The sequence below is a fragment of the Bubalus bubalis genome, chromosome 2 (genome assembly GCF_019923935.1).
Source record: "Bubalus bubalis isolate 160015118507 breed Murrah chromosome 2, NDDB_SH_1, whole genome shotgun sequence".
Taxonomy (NCBI): Eukaryota; Metazoa; Chordata; class Mammalia; order Artiodactyla; family Bovidae; genus Bubalus; species Bubalus bubalis.
The window spans coordinates 11,017,846-11,030,845 of record NC_059158.1 but is presented as its reverse complement, the minus strand read 5'-3'; the positions used below and the strand labels follow the sequence as shown (position 1 = coordinate 11,030,845).

The following is a 13,000-nucleotide window of genomic DNA, read 5'->3' as shown; positions in this document are numbered from 1 at the left end:
AGAAATTTGTATGCAGGTCAGGAAGCAACAGTTAGAACTGGACATGGAACAACAGACTGGTTCCAAATAGGAAAAGGAGTATGCCAAGGCTGTATATTGTCACCCTGCTTATTTCTATGCAGAGTACATCATGAGAAACACTGGGCTGGAAGAAGCACAAGCTGGAATCAAGATTGCCAGGAGAAATATCAATAACCTCAGATGTGCAGATGACACCACCCTTATGGCAGAAAGTGAAGAGGAACTAAAAAGCCTCTTGATGAAAGTGAAAGAGGAGAGTGAAAAAGTTGGCTTAAAGCTCAACATTCAGAAAACGAAGATCATGGCATCCGGTCCCATCACGTCATGGCAAATAGATGGGGAAACAGTGGAAACAGTGTCAGACTTTATTTTTGGGGGCTCCAAAATCACTGCAGATGGTGACTGCAGCCATGAAATTAAAAGACGCTTACTCTTTGGAAGGAAAGTTATGACCAACCTAGATAGCATATTCAAAAGCAGAGACATTACTTTGCCAACAAAGGTCCATCTAGTCAGGGCTATGGTTTTTCCAGTGGTCATGTATGGATGTGAGAGTTGGACTGTGAAGAAGGCTGAGCACTGAAGAATTGATGTTTTTGAACTGTGGTGTTGGAGAAGACTCTTGAGAGTCCCTTGGACTGCAAGGAGATCCAACCAGTCCATTCTGAAAGAGATCAGCCCTGGGATTTTGGAAGGAATGATGCTAAAGCTGAAACTCCAGTACTTTGGCCACCTCCGCATGATTCATTGGAAAAGACTCTGATGCTGGGAGGGATTGGGGGCAGGAGGAGAAGGGGACGACCGAGGATGAGATGGCTGGATGGCATCACTGACTCAATGGATGTGAGTCTGAGTGAACTCTAGGAGTTGGTGATGGACAGGGAGGCCTGGTGTGCTGTGATTCATGGTGTCGCAAAGAGTCGGACACGACTGAGTGACTGAACTGAACTGTACATGTATATTACATGAAGGCACTGAGGGATTCAGAGACGAAAGCAACATGGCCCTTGCCTCTCAAAACCACCAGACTGGACCTAGCATTCCTTTAGAATGCTTGCTATTGGTGCCCATAGAAGCCAGAGCAGCTGGCTTACAAAATAACTGGAACGTCTACCTCTGGGGTTGCCCTCGGAACGCAGTAGGGGAAAGGTGGGTGCTTTCCTGAGCTCTTTCACTGTGGAGCTTCACAGTAGCCCAGCAACAGCCTGTCTTTAGAGACTTTTCTGCTCATTTTTAGTTTCTGGAAATTCATATAACTGGAGCTGAAACCTAGGCAGTTTACTGTTTTTCAAGTATAATAGGAATATTTATCAGGCTCACAAGAGAATGACACATTAGTGGTTAAAGCATGTGTGAACACTGAATTTCAACCTTCCATTCAAACTTAGGAAAAAGTCAGCTTCAAGGGACTGTACTGAAGATCTTTTTTCATCAAGTTTTATTCATCATAATAGTTACATCAAAATCAAAATAAGCCTAGAAATTATGTTGCTTTCCTTCTGGGCTAACTGGGCGGTTATCTGGTGCAGGGGCTGAGGAACAGACGGGACTGGCTCCCAGCTTCACTCTTTGCCCCTTGCTTACGTGCGTCCTCACCTGGGTTTATGTTCCCCGGAGCTCTGGGAGCCTTTTGGAGAGTTCACAGAGAACCTCTGCTGTTTAAGGACTGGCTTGAGCTCTGAGGGAAACTTTCGGACACATTGAAGCACTTTCTTCAAATCTTCTCTGGTCTTTGATTTAAAAAAAAAAAAAACCTTCAGAGCAGTTATGACCCACAGCCTGAGGATTGATGTATTCAGGCGTGCAAACCCCTTCAGGAAAGTGAAAATCAGATTTACCAAGGGTTTACAGCTGCCTGTCACTGGCTGGCATTTCCTGTCTGTAATGCTCTGGGTGCTTTTGGATAGGGAGGAATAGAAGTTCACCGTTGTTACTTGTTGCCTCTAGACAGTGGGTGTTTCCTTCTCTCCGGTCAGAGCCGCCTTTGCCCTGACCTCGGGCCCTGCCCCCTGTGCTCATTTCTCTTCTCCCCTCCAGTAGTACCATAACCTCAGAGAAGAGCATCCAACAGTCCAGTTCACAGTGGTAAAATGGTGAGGTTTAATGCTGGCTCTTCCTTGCTTACTTACCTTTTAATATAAACAGGGGAAAAAACCTTAATATTCAATTTGACTTATTACTGAGTTCCTACCAAGTGTCAGACACCAGTCTAGGAAGTCAAAGTCTTATCATAGAAGTTTTTCTCATTTTATTAAAAAAAAAAAAAAAGATATGAGCCCACATGCCCAGTTTTGCCTGCTCTTTGCCAGTGTCTGTGTGTTTAGCCAGATCCTGGAGCTACAAGCTTGATGAAAACAGTGTCTGCCCTCCAAATGCCCTAGCCTGGCGGTAACATAAAGCAAAGCAGAAGGAAATGAACGTGGAAGATACAGGTGATGTGGATTGAGAGCTCAGAGGAGTCATCAGTTGAGATGCTTCGAAGAAGAGCTGACTTCTAGACTGGCCTGGAAGAATGAGGAGAGATGAGGCTAGATTTGCCTGAGGGATTTCAGAGCTGAAACCCTTGTGGGAGAGGAACCTGGAAAGGAAGTTTAGTGTCTGATAATAAAGGGTCATCAGTGCTTTGCAAATTAATTCATTTAGAAAATCTTGATTGAGCACTTCCCTGTTGATGGGGCTTCCCTAGTAGCTCACATGCTACTGCAGTATGCCTGCGGTGCAGGAGACCCAGGCTCAGTCACTGACTTGGGAAGACCTATTGCAGAAGGCAATGGCTATGCCCTCCAGCATTCTTGCCTGGAGAATTCCATGGACAGAGGAACCTGGTGGGCTGGAGTCCATGGGGTCGCAAAGATTCAGATGCAACTGAGCCGCTAACACTTAACACCTGTTGACGAGTACCAGGGTTACACCAGAGAATACACACCAGACAGCAAATAATGGCTCTGCCCGCACTCCACTGGCAGGAGGCTGAAAATCTAGAAGGTCAGTAGTACTGTTGCTGAAAACAAGGCAGGTTCAGGGGTTGGGTGGGGGTGGGAGGACTGCTGTCTTATAGAGGATGGTCATGGCTTACTTTTAGGTTGACTAATCTTCTGAAGGTTTTTGTGGAGGGGAGCAGCCTGAGCCTACTTGTATTTGTGGAAGAATAATTTGAGAGGCAGGGTGACGGGAGGACTAGAGATGGGAAACGGAGATTATTTAGGAGGCTATAATTATGGAGCAGATGAGAGATGATGAAAAGGCAGTGCTGGTGGAAATTTGACAGAGGGAATAATGACAGGCACTGGTCGATTTCATAAACAATGAGACTAGCAAGTGAAAAAGGTGGAGAAATTGGGGATCTTAATTTTGGAGTATCTTAGATAGTGACGTCCTTTACCAACAGAAAGGTTGAGGAGCTTTGAGAGAGAAGGAGCGGTTGACAGTGAATGTGTATCGAAGTCCAAGAAGCACCAGGAAATTCAGGAAACACTGAGAAAGGTCAGGACCAACTGGGTGCATTCTAGGGTGATTAGGATGGAGACCGTGTCCAGTCCTCTCCCCTGCCTGAGTCTGTGACTTTCGCTTGAGTCTCAGCCATCAGAGCTTTGGGGTCCTGTGCGCTTTTAGGTGTGATTGATGCTCTTGTGTTTCCTGATTTTGAGTTAAAAAATAAAAAAGTTAATGGGGAAGATATAATAGATTGGATTTGTATTCATAAATAGAATTTAAAGTCAAAATAATAGAGGCGTGAAAATGTTATAGGACAAAATATGCTAATTAATACATTTTGTGGTGTTTTAAAGCAGTCACCCTGGCCTTTCATAATAGCTGATGGGCTTAGATGAGTAGGACGTTGAAGTGCAAATAAGTGGAATGCCATCGAGGTCCCCCATGCCATCAAGTCAGGCCCAGAAAGCCATTTCCTGCTCAGCAGTCATTGCCGAGCTCCACCTTTCATTCTCTGAAACTACTTTTTAAACTTTTTGTCTAAGGTTTTGCTGCTGCTGCTGCTAAGTTGCTTCAGTCGTTTCTGACTCTGTGCGACCCTATAGACGGCAGCCCACCAGACTCCCCTGTCCCTGGGATTCTCCAGGCAAGAACACTGGAGTGGGTTGCCATTTCCTTCTCCAATGCATGAAAGTGAAAAGTGAAAGAGAAGTCACTCAGGGGTGTCCGACTCCTAGCGACCCCATGGACTGCAGCCCACCAGGCTCCTCCATCCATGGGATTTTCCAGGCAAGAGTACTGGAGTGGGTGCCATTGCCTTCTCCGAGAGGTTTTCCTAGTTATCGCCATTTCTCAAGAAGATGTCTCCATCTTAGTATTTTCTGTAAAACTTAAAGAAAATAAATGTGCTACGGTCAAACAAAGGTCAGTCTTTGAAACAATCTCAAAATATTGTAGTGTGATGATGAATTTGAAAGCAAGTGCTTCGGACTCTGCAGCGCGCGTTGGTTGCTTTGAGTGGGAAACAATTGAGAGATGGCTCACTTTGAAGTCTGTGTGTGAACACACTCACGCAGTGGCATGCCTGTCTCCCTGGGGGTGTGCTGTGTTGGGAAGAAGGTTAGGAACGGAGGAGAAGCCTTTTATGGGAACTGGTGCATTGGGGGACCTCTGTTCTATTTTACCTTGGCCCTGTAATGTACATAGCTTTTTTCTTGATGGTGACCATTTTTATTATACTTGGTGATCATTTTTATTATACTTTTTGTTTGAATTGCCTCTAATTTACAGTTACAGCCTGCTGCCAGAGTCATATTTGGAATTTCCTTTAATTCTTGTGGCAAATCATTATGGTCAGTGTAATACTCCTATTTTATGGTTTAGGAAACTGGGGAATTGCACTCAGACCAGTATTTCCTTCTCAGCGCGGCAAGACACTGTGGGACTTGATTAATGGGTTGTTTCCAGCCCAGAATCACTGTGAGAAACTTAGTTGTCCCCAGATAAAACTGGTAAGCTCCTGTCTATTGAATTCTGGGTTCGGAGTCTGTACTTCAGAAAGGACCTTTTTGCTTTTGGGAGGATTACTTTTTACATTTTCAACTTAAAAAGTGTTACATTGACTATTTTTATCCTTTCCTTAACTTTTTTCACTGTTTCCAACTTTCTTCTTGCTACTTTGTTTTCTCCAGCAGTTTGTATTCTGAATGTGGCATATTGATGATTTACATAGAAAAGGTGTGATAAGAAAAGATGAACATCTACAAGACTGTTTTTTGTTATGAAAACTTAAAAAAATTTTTTTTATCTATTAATTTGGCTGTGCTGGGTGTTGCTATGCAAGCTCTTCTCTAGTTGCGGCAAGCAGAGGCTACTCTCAAGTTGCACGAGCTTCTCATTGAGGTGGCTTCTCTTGTTGCGGCTCCCGGGCCCTAGAGCACAGGCTCAGTGGTTGCGGTTCATGGACTCAGTTGTTGCGGCTCCCGGGCCCTAGAGCACAGGCTCAGCGGTTGCGGTTCGTGGACTCAGTTGTTGCGGCTCCTGGACTCTAGAGCACAGGCTCAGTAGTTGTGGCGCATGGATGTAGTTGTCCCATAGCATGTGGGATCTTTCCAGACCAGGAATCAAACCATGTCTCCAGCATTGGCAGGCAGATTCTTAACCACTGAGTCACCAAGGAAACCCCAAAACTTTTTTTTAACAATGTTTTAAACATTTACAAAAATATATACAGTGAGCCCCATATCTACATTATTCATATAAAACAGTTCATTATTTTCACATTTACTCAGTCTCTCTCTTATTTGTAGAGTATGAGTTTTCCTGATATCTCAGATGGTAAAGAATCCACCTGCAATTCAGAAGACCTGGATTCGATCTCTGGGTTGGGAAGATCCCCTGGAGGAGGGCATGGCAACCCACTCCAGTATTCTTGCCTGGAGAATCCTGTGGACAGAGGAGCCCGGTGGGCTACAGTCCATGGGATCTCAAAGACTCAGACATGACTGAATGACTAACACTGTTTATAGAGTAAACCTCAGACTTAGTTCTTACCTCTCTCATAAATCAATTTTCATCTTAAAAAAAAAATACATTATATAAACACAATGCCAATATCATACCTAACAAAATTAATACTAGTTCTATGATATTATCAATTATTCAGTCCATAATCAAATTTCCTGGTTCTTAAAAGTATCTTTTTACAGTTGATTTGTTCAAATCCAGATCAAATATGTTCCACACATTATAGTTGGTTAAAAACCAATTTTTAAAGCAGATGGTTGTTAAAGAGCCACCTGGGGAAGCTTACTCACCCTTCCAATAATTGTAGTTTCAGCTCCCTGTAAGCTTCCTCTTTTCTGTTTCATTCCAAACCAATTTTGTCTTTGTTTTGGGGAAGTGTGGAGGAGAACACCAAATTTGATACAATTGAGAATTTACAGTTTTTTTCAGAAATAAAAATTTGAAATACTAACCTAGAGATTTTCTCGGTTGTATAATGAATGGTCCAAAGATGATCTTAGCAGTTTGCTTCAATATCCTTGTTACCATATGAATTGTCCCAAATCACTGAAAATAATACTAGAATCATTTTGACTATAATGCACTGCTGTGTCCATTTGTTCTAGTACAATTCTACCTGGGATGTCACAACCAAGTGCCTTTCTCAGATTTTGCAGGGGAAATGGTTGAATGGCTGTCAAAATAACTTTCTTGAGCTGTTGCTTAATCTTAGTTTAAACTGGATTTACTGGTTTCCAAGCTAAGCTCGAAATTTTTTATTGTTTTTCTAGGACAGGTAAGACTTTCTAAATTTAGCTCATCTGGAGAGATGTCTACACATAGTTTTGTATTAAAGAGATTGCTAAGTCTTTTTTTTTTTTTTTTAACATTGTAGAGGAATTGATCTCATCAATATTTTAGTTTTTGAAAAAGAACATAGAATAATATTAAAAATGTCTTGGTGTGAAATTAATACTGCAACTTGTTGAAAAATGGCATTTGATATTGGAAGTCCCTTTCTGGTTTTGAGCTAGGCACCATCGACCAAAAAGTTGGACTCCTCTGTCAGTGCGTACATGGGCAGCTGTGGGCGTTCTAGGAGAGTCAGCCGGTGTGCTGGGACAGGGCAACTCAGCTGGTGTGCTGGGACAGGACAACTCAGCTGGTACGCTAGGACAGCTTCTGGCAGGTTGCCGTAGGGCATCGTGAGGAGGCAGCACCTGTGTCCGCTTTACGAAGGCTTTGTGGGGCTAGCTGCGGTATTGTGGCCTGTGCTTCAGACTCTGTTTAGAAGTGAATATTTGTGGAAGTATCAGATTAAGAAGAACATGTCCAGATGTCTTCATTGTATGTGGGAATATCTCACAGTTGAGTTCTCACTTTTTGACTGTTATATGATAGAGTCCAACTCAAAAGTAGGTAAAAATGGGCTGGTAAAGTTAAAAAAAAATTATATATATATATATAATACAGAGTTTACGACCTTCATGTTTTACATATAGAAAAGCTTATTTAATTTTCTTACGTATGCATTTCTAGCCCATTTATGTTTTCCAGCCCAATAATTTAAAAAAGCAAATAGAAGGGGAGTAGGCTTCCCAGGTGGCACTAGTGGTAAAAAAAAAAAAAAAAAAAAAACCCTGCCTGCCAATGCAGGAGACGTAAGATGTGGGTTCGATCTCTGGGATGGGAAGATCCTCTGGGGGAGGACACAGCAACCTACTCCAGTATTCTTTCCAGAGAATCCCATGGACAGAGGAACCTGGCAGGTTACAGTCCATAGGGTTGCAAGGAGTCACTGAAACAACTTAGCACTCACGCAGGCTGCTATAGTTAAATAGCTAACAGAAGCAGTAAGTAGTAGCTGATACGATGACCAGTGGTAGAGATGGAAAATTTACATTTTTAAAAAACTGCTATAGGATCCTGAACAGACTCCCAAAACCACTGTAGATTGGTTTCAGGTTGGCAAATGAGGCATTCCTAGCTCAGAAACATCTAAGGAATGTACTGTTTTGTTGTGAAATGCAGTCAGTGGTGTTCATGATAATGACCCTAAATTATCAGAAAATGTACCAACTCCTCTTTAATGAAAGAGGTTTGTAATGTATTTTAGAAACTTTTTATCAATAGCTAAAATTTCTCAGAATGTTGGCACTTAGAGAGTGCTTAGTATAGTATCACTTTAAAATATGTTGGTTAGACAAAGAAAACAGACTTATGGACATAGAGGGGGCCGGGTGGAGTTGGGGGGAAAAGAGTCTGGGACAAATGGAGAGAGTAGCGTGGAAACATATACACTACCTTACCATATGTAAAATGGCTAGCCACGGGGAGTTTGCTGTATGACTTGGAGAACTCAAACCACGGCCTCTGTAACAACCTAGAGGGCTGGGATGGGGTGGGAGGTTGGAGGGAGGTTCAAGAGGGAGGGGACATATGTATGCTGCTGCTGCTGCTAAGTCACTTCAGTCGTGTCCGACTCTGTGTGACCCCATAGACGGCAGCCCACCAGGCTCCCCCATCCCTGGGATTCTCCAGGCAAGAACACTGGAGTGGGTTGCCATTTCCTTCTCCAATGCATGAAAGTGAAAAGTGAAAGTGAAGTCGCTCAGTCGTGTCCGACTCCTAGCGACCTCATGGACTGCAGCCCACCAGGCTCCTCCGTCCATGGGATTTTCCAAGCAAGAGTACTGGAGTGGGGTGCCGGCTGATTCATGTTGATGTATAGAAGAAACCAACACGATGCTGTAAAGCAATGATCCTTCAAGTAAAAATAAATTTTGTAAAATGTGTTGCTTAGATATTATTATTACTGATCAAGTTCGCATATGGGGGCCACTCTCTTTTTTCTGATGTTTTCAGAGTAGTGAGGCTTCTTTAGACCAGTCATATTTAGGAAATGTTTCTAGAAAAGGGATTTGGGGCAAGAAAAATATAAAAATATTTGCTATAAATTTTCTACTTGTGTCTTATGTACAGTATACAAATATTTGTTGTCTGTAGAGCTGCTTAATTCTTTCTTAAAAAAGTATTGACTTTTCCAACCAGAAATTTTACCAGCTATGAAATTTGCATTTGAAAATTTCTTAAACTGTAAAAATGTGATATTTTATACTGGTTGAATTATAGGCTGAAGACTTTAAGTGACAAGTCAAGAGAAGCTAAAGTAAAAAACAAACCCAGGTAAGCATGTGCTGTTTTAATTTACTATGACTTAAATTTCATACAATTTTTGGTTATAGTCATGATAGTATAATTAATGTGTTTTACATCTGTTGAGTGCATCTGACTAAACAGTTTATTGGTTCTTTCTAAATTTTCTAACACTGGAAATTTTTCTGATAAAATTGTAAAATGGTTGAAAAAGTGACAGGTAATTGTTTTACTCAATGGTTATTTGATCACAATCATTTTTATTTGTATATTAAGAGCAAAGTAAAAGTTCTCCATTATTGAGAAGCAAATTATTAATGAACAGTACTTGGCAAGTGAGCCTCTTCAGCTGTGTTGTCTGTTTTATATGAAAACACTAGTATTGTGCAGTGTTGTTTTCATTTGTTTAAGTAAAGTAATGTACATTACTAAATTTCACTTTAGGCCATCAGTGGGGACTTCCCTGGTGATCCAGTGATTAAGACTCCACACTGACAATGCAGGGAGCACAGGTTGGATCCCTGGTGAGGGAACTAAGATCCCGCATGCCATTTGGCACAGCCAAAAAATTTTTAAAAAGCCTAGAGATGAGGAGCTTTTAAAAAATTTTCTTGTTAGCTAGAATTCTGTTCAAGTGTTTATTGTATTATAGTGTGCTAAAAATCTGCAGGGCAAGGTGATGGCTAATAGTATGTTGCAGTATATTAACTTTGGAAGAGGGGCTTCCCCAGTGGCTCAGTGGTAAAGAACCCACCTGCCAAAGCAGGAGACACAGGTTTGATCCCTGGCTCAGGAAGATCCCCTGGAGAAGGGAATGGCAACCCACTCCAGTATTCTTGTCTGGGAAATCCCATGGACAGAGGAGCCTGGTGGGCTACAGCCCCTGGGGTTGCCAGGGAGTCGGACACAACTTAGTGACTAAACAACTTTGGAATAATAGTACGTTTTTCTAAAAGTTTAAATCAGTTGTCATTAACGATTTAAAAATATTCTGCATTATGATTGACAGCATCAAAATTATTGTGTGTAGCCTTTTTTTAAGTTGGCCTAAAGCAGCATCAATTTTTAATAAAATAAGTGTTTCTTTTGGCAGGACTGTCCCATGCTTGCCGAAGTACTCTGCTGGACTAGAATTACTCAGCAGGTAGGTGTTTTCATTTAAATAAAAAGGTTATGCTTCTATTATCTAAAAGTATTTTATAATTCTAGACATAGACACCTTAAAACAACTAAATTTTTACCTTAACATAGAGATTGTGCTCCTCAGGGGCTTTTACATTTCACTGATTAATACAAAGGCTGTTCAGATTTTGAGCATATTGATCACTATTATATATACTAATCGATAACTTTATCATGTGCATGTATTATGTTTGTGGTTTCTTTGTTGCAAGACAATTGATTCTGGATTTGAGTCCTCAATAATTTTCTTACTTTGATTCTTAATTTTATAGCATTTCTTCTCCAATCCATTTCTGTTGATGTGCAAGTTAATATTAGATATATGATTTTCTTAGATGACATCAAAAGCATAAGTGACAAAGAGAAAAAGGATGAATTGGACTTTATCAAAATTAAAACCTTTTGCTCTTTAAAGAATACGATCAAGAAAGTGAAAGAACAATCCATAGAAGGGGAGAAAATATTTGCAAATTGTACATCTTTTGAGGTACTTATATCTAGACTATAAATAACTTTTATAACTCAACAGTACAAAGACAAACAACCCAGTGAAGAAATAGGCAAATGATTTGAATAGACATTTCCGTAAAAAAGATGGGCAAATGGCGGATAAGCGCATGAAAAATTTCTCAACATCGTTAGTCACAAGGGGAAGGGCAAACCACAACCACAGTGAGATACCACTCATACCCACTAGCATGCCTATAATCCAAAGACAAACAACAAGTGTTGGCAAAGATGTGGAGAAGTTAGAACCCTTATGCTCTTCTGGTGGGAGCGTAAAATGGCACAGCTGCTGTGAAAAACAGTTTGTTCGTTTTCTCAAAAAGTTAGAGTAGAATTACTATGTGATCCAGCAATTTCACACCAAAAGAATTGAAAACGTACGTTCATGTCAAAATTTGTACACAAATGTGCATAATAGGAGTATCTGTCATTCAGGCTCCCCTGTCCATGGGGATTCTCCAGGCTAGGATACTGGAGTGGGTTCCATGCCCTCCTCCAGGGGATCTTCCCAACCCAGGGATCGAACCCAGGTCTCCCGCGTTGCAGGCAGATTCTTTACCACCTGAGCCACGAGGGAAGCCCAGTATCATTCATAAAGCAATATCATTCATAATAACCAAAAAGTAGAAACAGCACAAATATTCATCAAAGGATGAATGAATAATTTGGTGTCTCCACACAGTGGAACATTATTCAGCCACAGAATGGAATGAAGTGCTGAGGCACACTACGTCTTGCACATCTTGAATAAAACTTAAAAACATTGCACTAAATGTGAAGAATGAACAAAAAAGGCATGTAGCGTATGGTTCTATTGATATGATATGTCCGGAACAGGCAGAAGGATAGAGTTTGCCAAGATGTGGAGGAGAGAGGGGAGTGAGTAATGACTGCTAATGGATATGGGGTTTCTTTTCAGGGTGATGAGATGTTTTGGAATCAGTAGCGATAGTTGCCCCAACTCTGTGAATATGCTGTGAATTATGCACTTTAAAAGCATGAATGTTATGCTTTAAATTAAAACTCGGCTGTTATGAAAAGAAGTATATGGTTTGCACGTGTTGTTATATGCAGCTCTGTATCTAGCGACGTGGCATCTGATGGCTGAGTGGTAGCCGTGTGTGCGGTAGGAGGTGCGCTCCTTCGCCTTTTCTGCGTGTGTCATGGCACAATCATCTATGCCTACCTGTTGCTTTCCGTTTTCTAGCTTAATGTTCAGCTTCATTTTATGCTTGCTGAATCTGGGCATTTTTTTTTTCCTTCTCTAGGTGCTTAATTTGACATTAATCTCCTGCTTGTTTTTTGTTGAGTGAGGAACACAAGTGATTTTGAAAGGAGGTAGAATACAAATCAATCTGTGGTATACTGTTTGCATGTTATCTTTATGCTTTTTTAATCTAGTGATTTAGTTGAAACAGCTTCCTTGAAAGTTGCTTATTTTAGAGGTGTAGACTTCTCTGTGTGGTAGTTTTGGGATACTTTTGGGGACTTTATGTGAAAAATTTACAGCCATGTCTATAATGTGCCTATTTATTGCACTGAAACACAGTGTTTTCTCTCTGAAACTAGTGCTGAGTGGAGGAGGGACCATTTTAAATATCTAAATCATAAAATTTTTTTAGATTGTTAAAATATTGTGTAAAATATGATAACATAAAATTTTGCCATCTTAACCATTTTTAAGTGCACAGCCCACTAATGTCAGCCGCATTCACATTGTTGTACATCCGGTCTCCAAGAGGCTTTTCATCTTGCAAACCTCTGCCACTGGCAACCATCGTTCTCTTTCTATAAATTTGACTACTTTAGGTACCTTTTGTAAGTGGAATCATGCAGTACTTGTCTTTTTGTGATTGGCTTATTTCACTTAATATATTTTCAAGTTTCAGCCATATAGAATGTAAAGATTTCCTAATTTCTTCCAGTTTCATTGAGATTTAATCGGCATACACCACTATGTAACCTTAAGGTATTGCCACATGATGATTTGACTTACTTCATGAGATGATTGCCACAGTGAATTTAGTGAGCATTCACCGTCTCATATAGATAAAGAAAAAGAAGAAAATGTTTTCCTTGTGATGAGAACTCAGAATTTATTCTAGCAACTTTCATATATAATGTTCAGCATTGTTAATTATATTAATAATGTACACTACATCCCTGGTACTCTTTTATCTTACAAACTAGAAGTTTG

At 40.8% G+C, this 13,000-nt stretch overlaps 1 protein-coding gene across 5 annotated transcripts in view; it reads left to right on the top strand.

The window, feature by feature from the left end:
* Positions 1–13,000, top strand: part of DTNBP1 (dystrobrevin binding protein 1) — a 111,339-nt gene that overhangs the window by 13,320 nt on the left and 85,019 nt on the right. For 4 of the 5 annotated variants that reach the window (XM_006057794.4, XM_044927371.2, XM_006057795.4 and 1 more), the window contains exons 2-3: positions 9,091–9,144; positions 10,208–10,258. The exons of the other annotated variant lie outside the window; for it this stretch is intronic. In XM_006057794.4, coding sequence (XP_006057856.1) covers positions 9,091–9,144; positions 10,208–10,258 — 105 coding nt within the window. The remainder of the gene's footprint in view (positions 1–9,090; positions 9,145–10,207; positions 10,259–13,000) is intronic. 5 annotated transcript variants of the gene reach the window in all.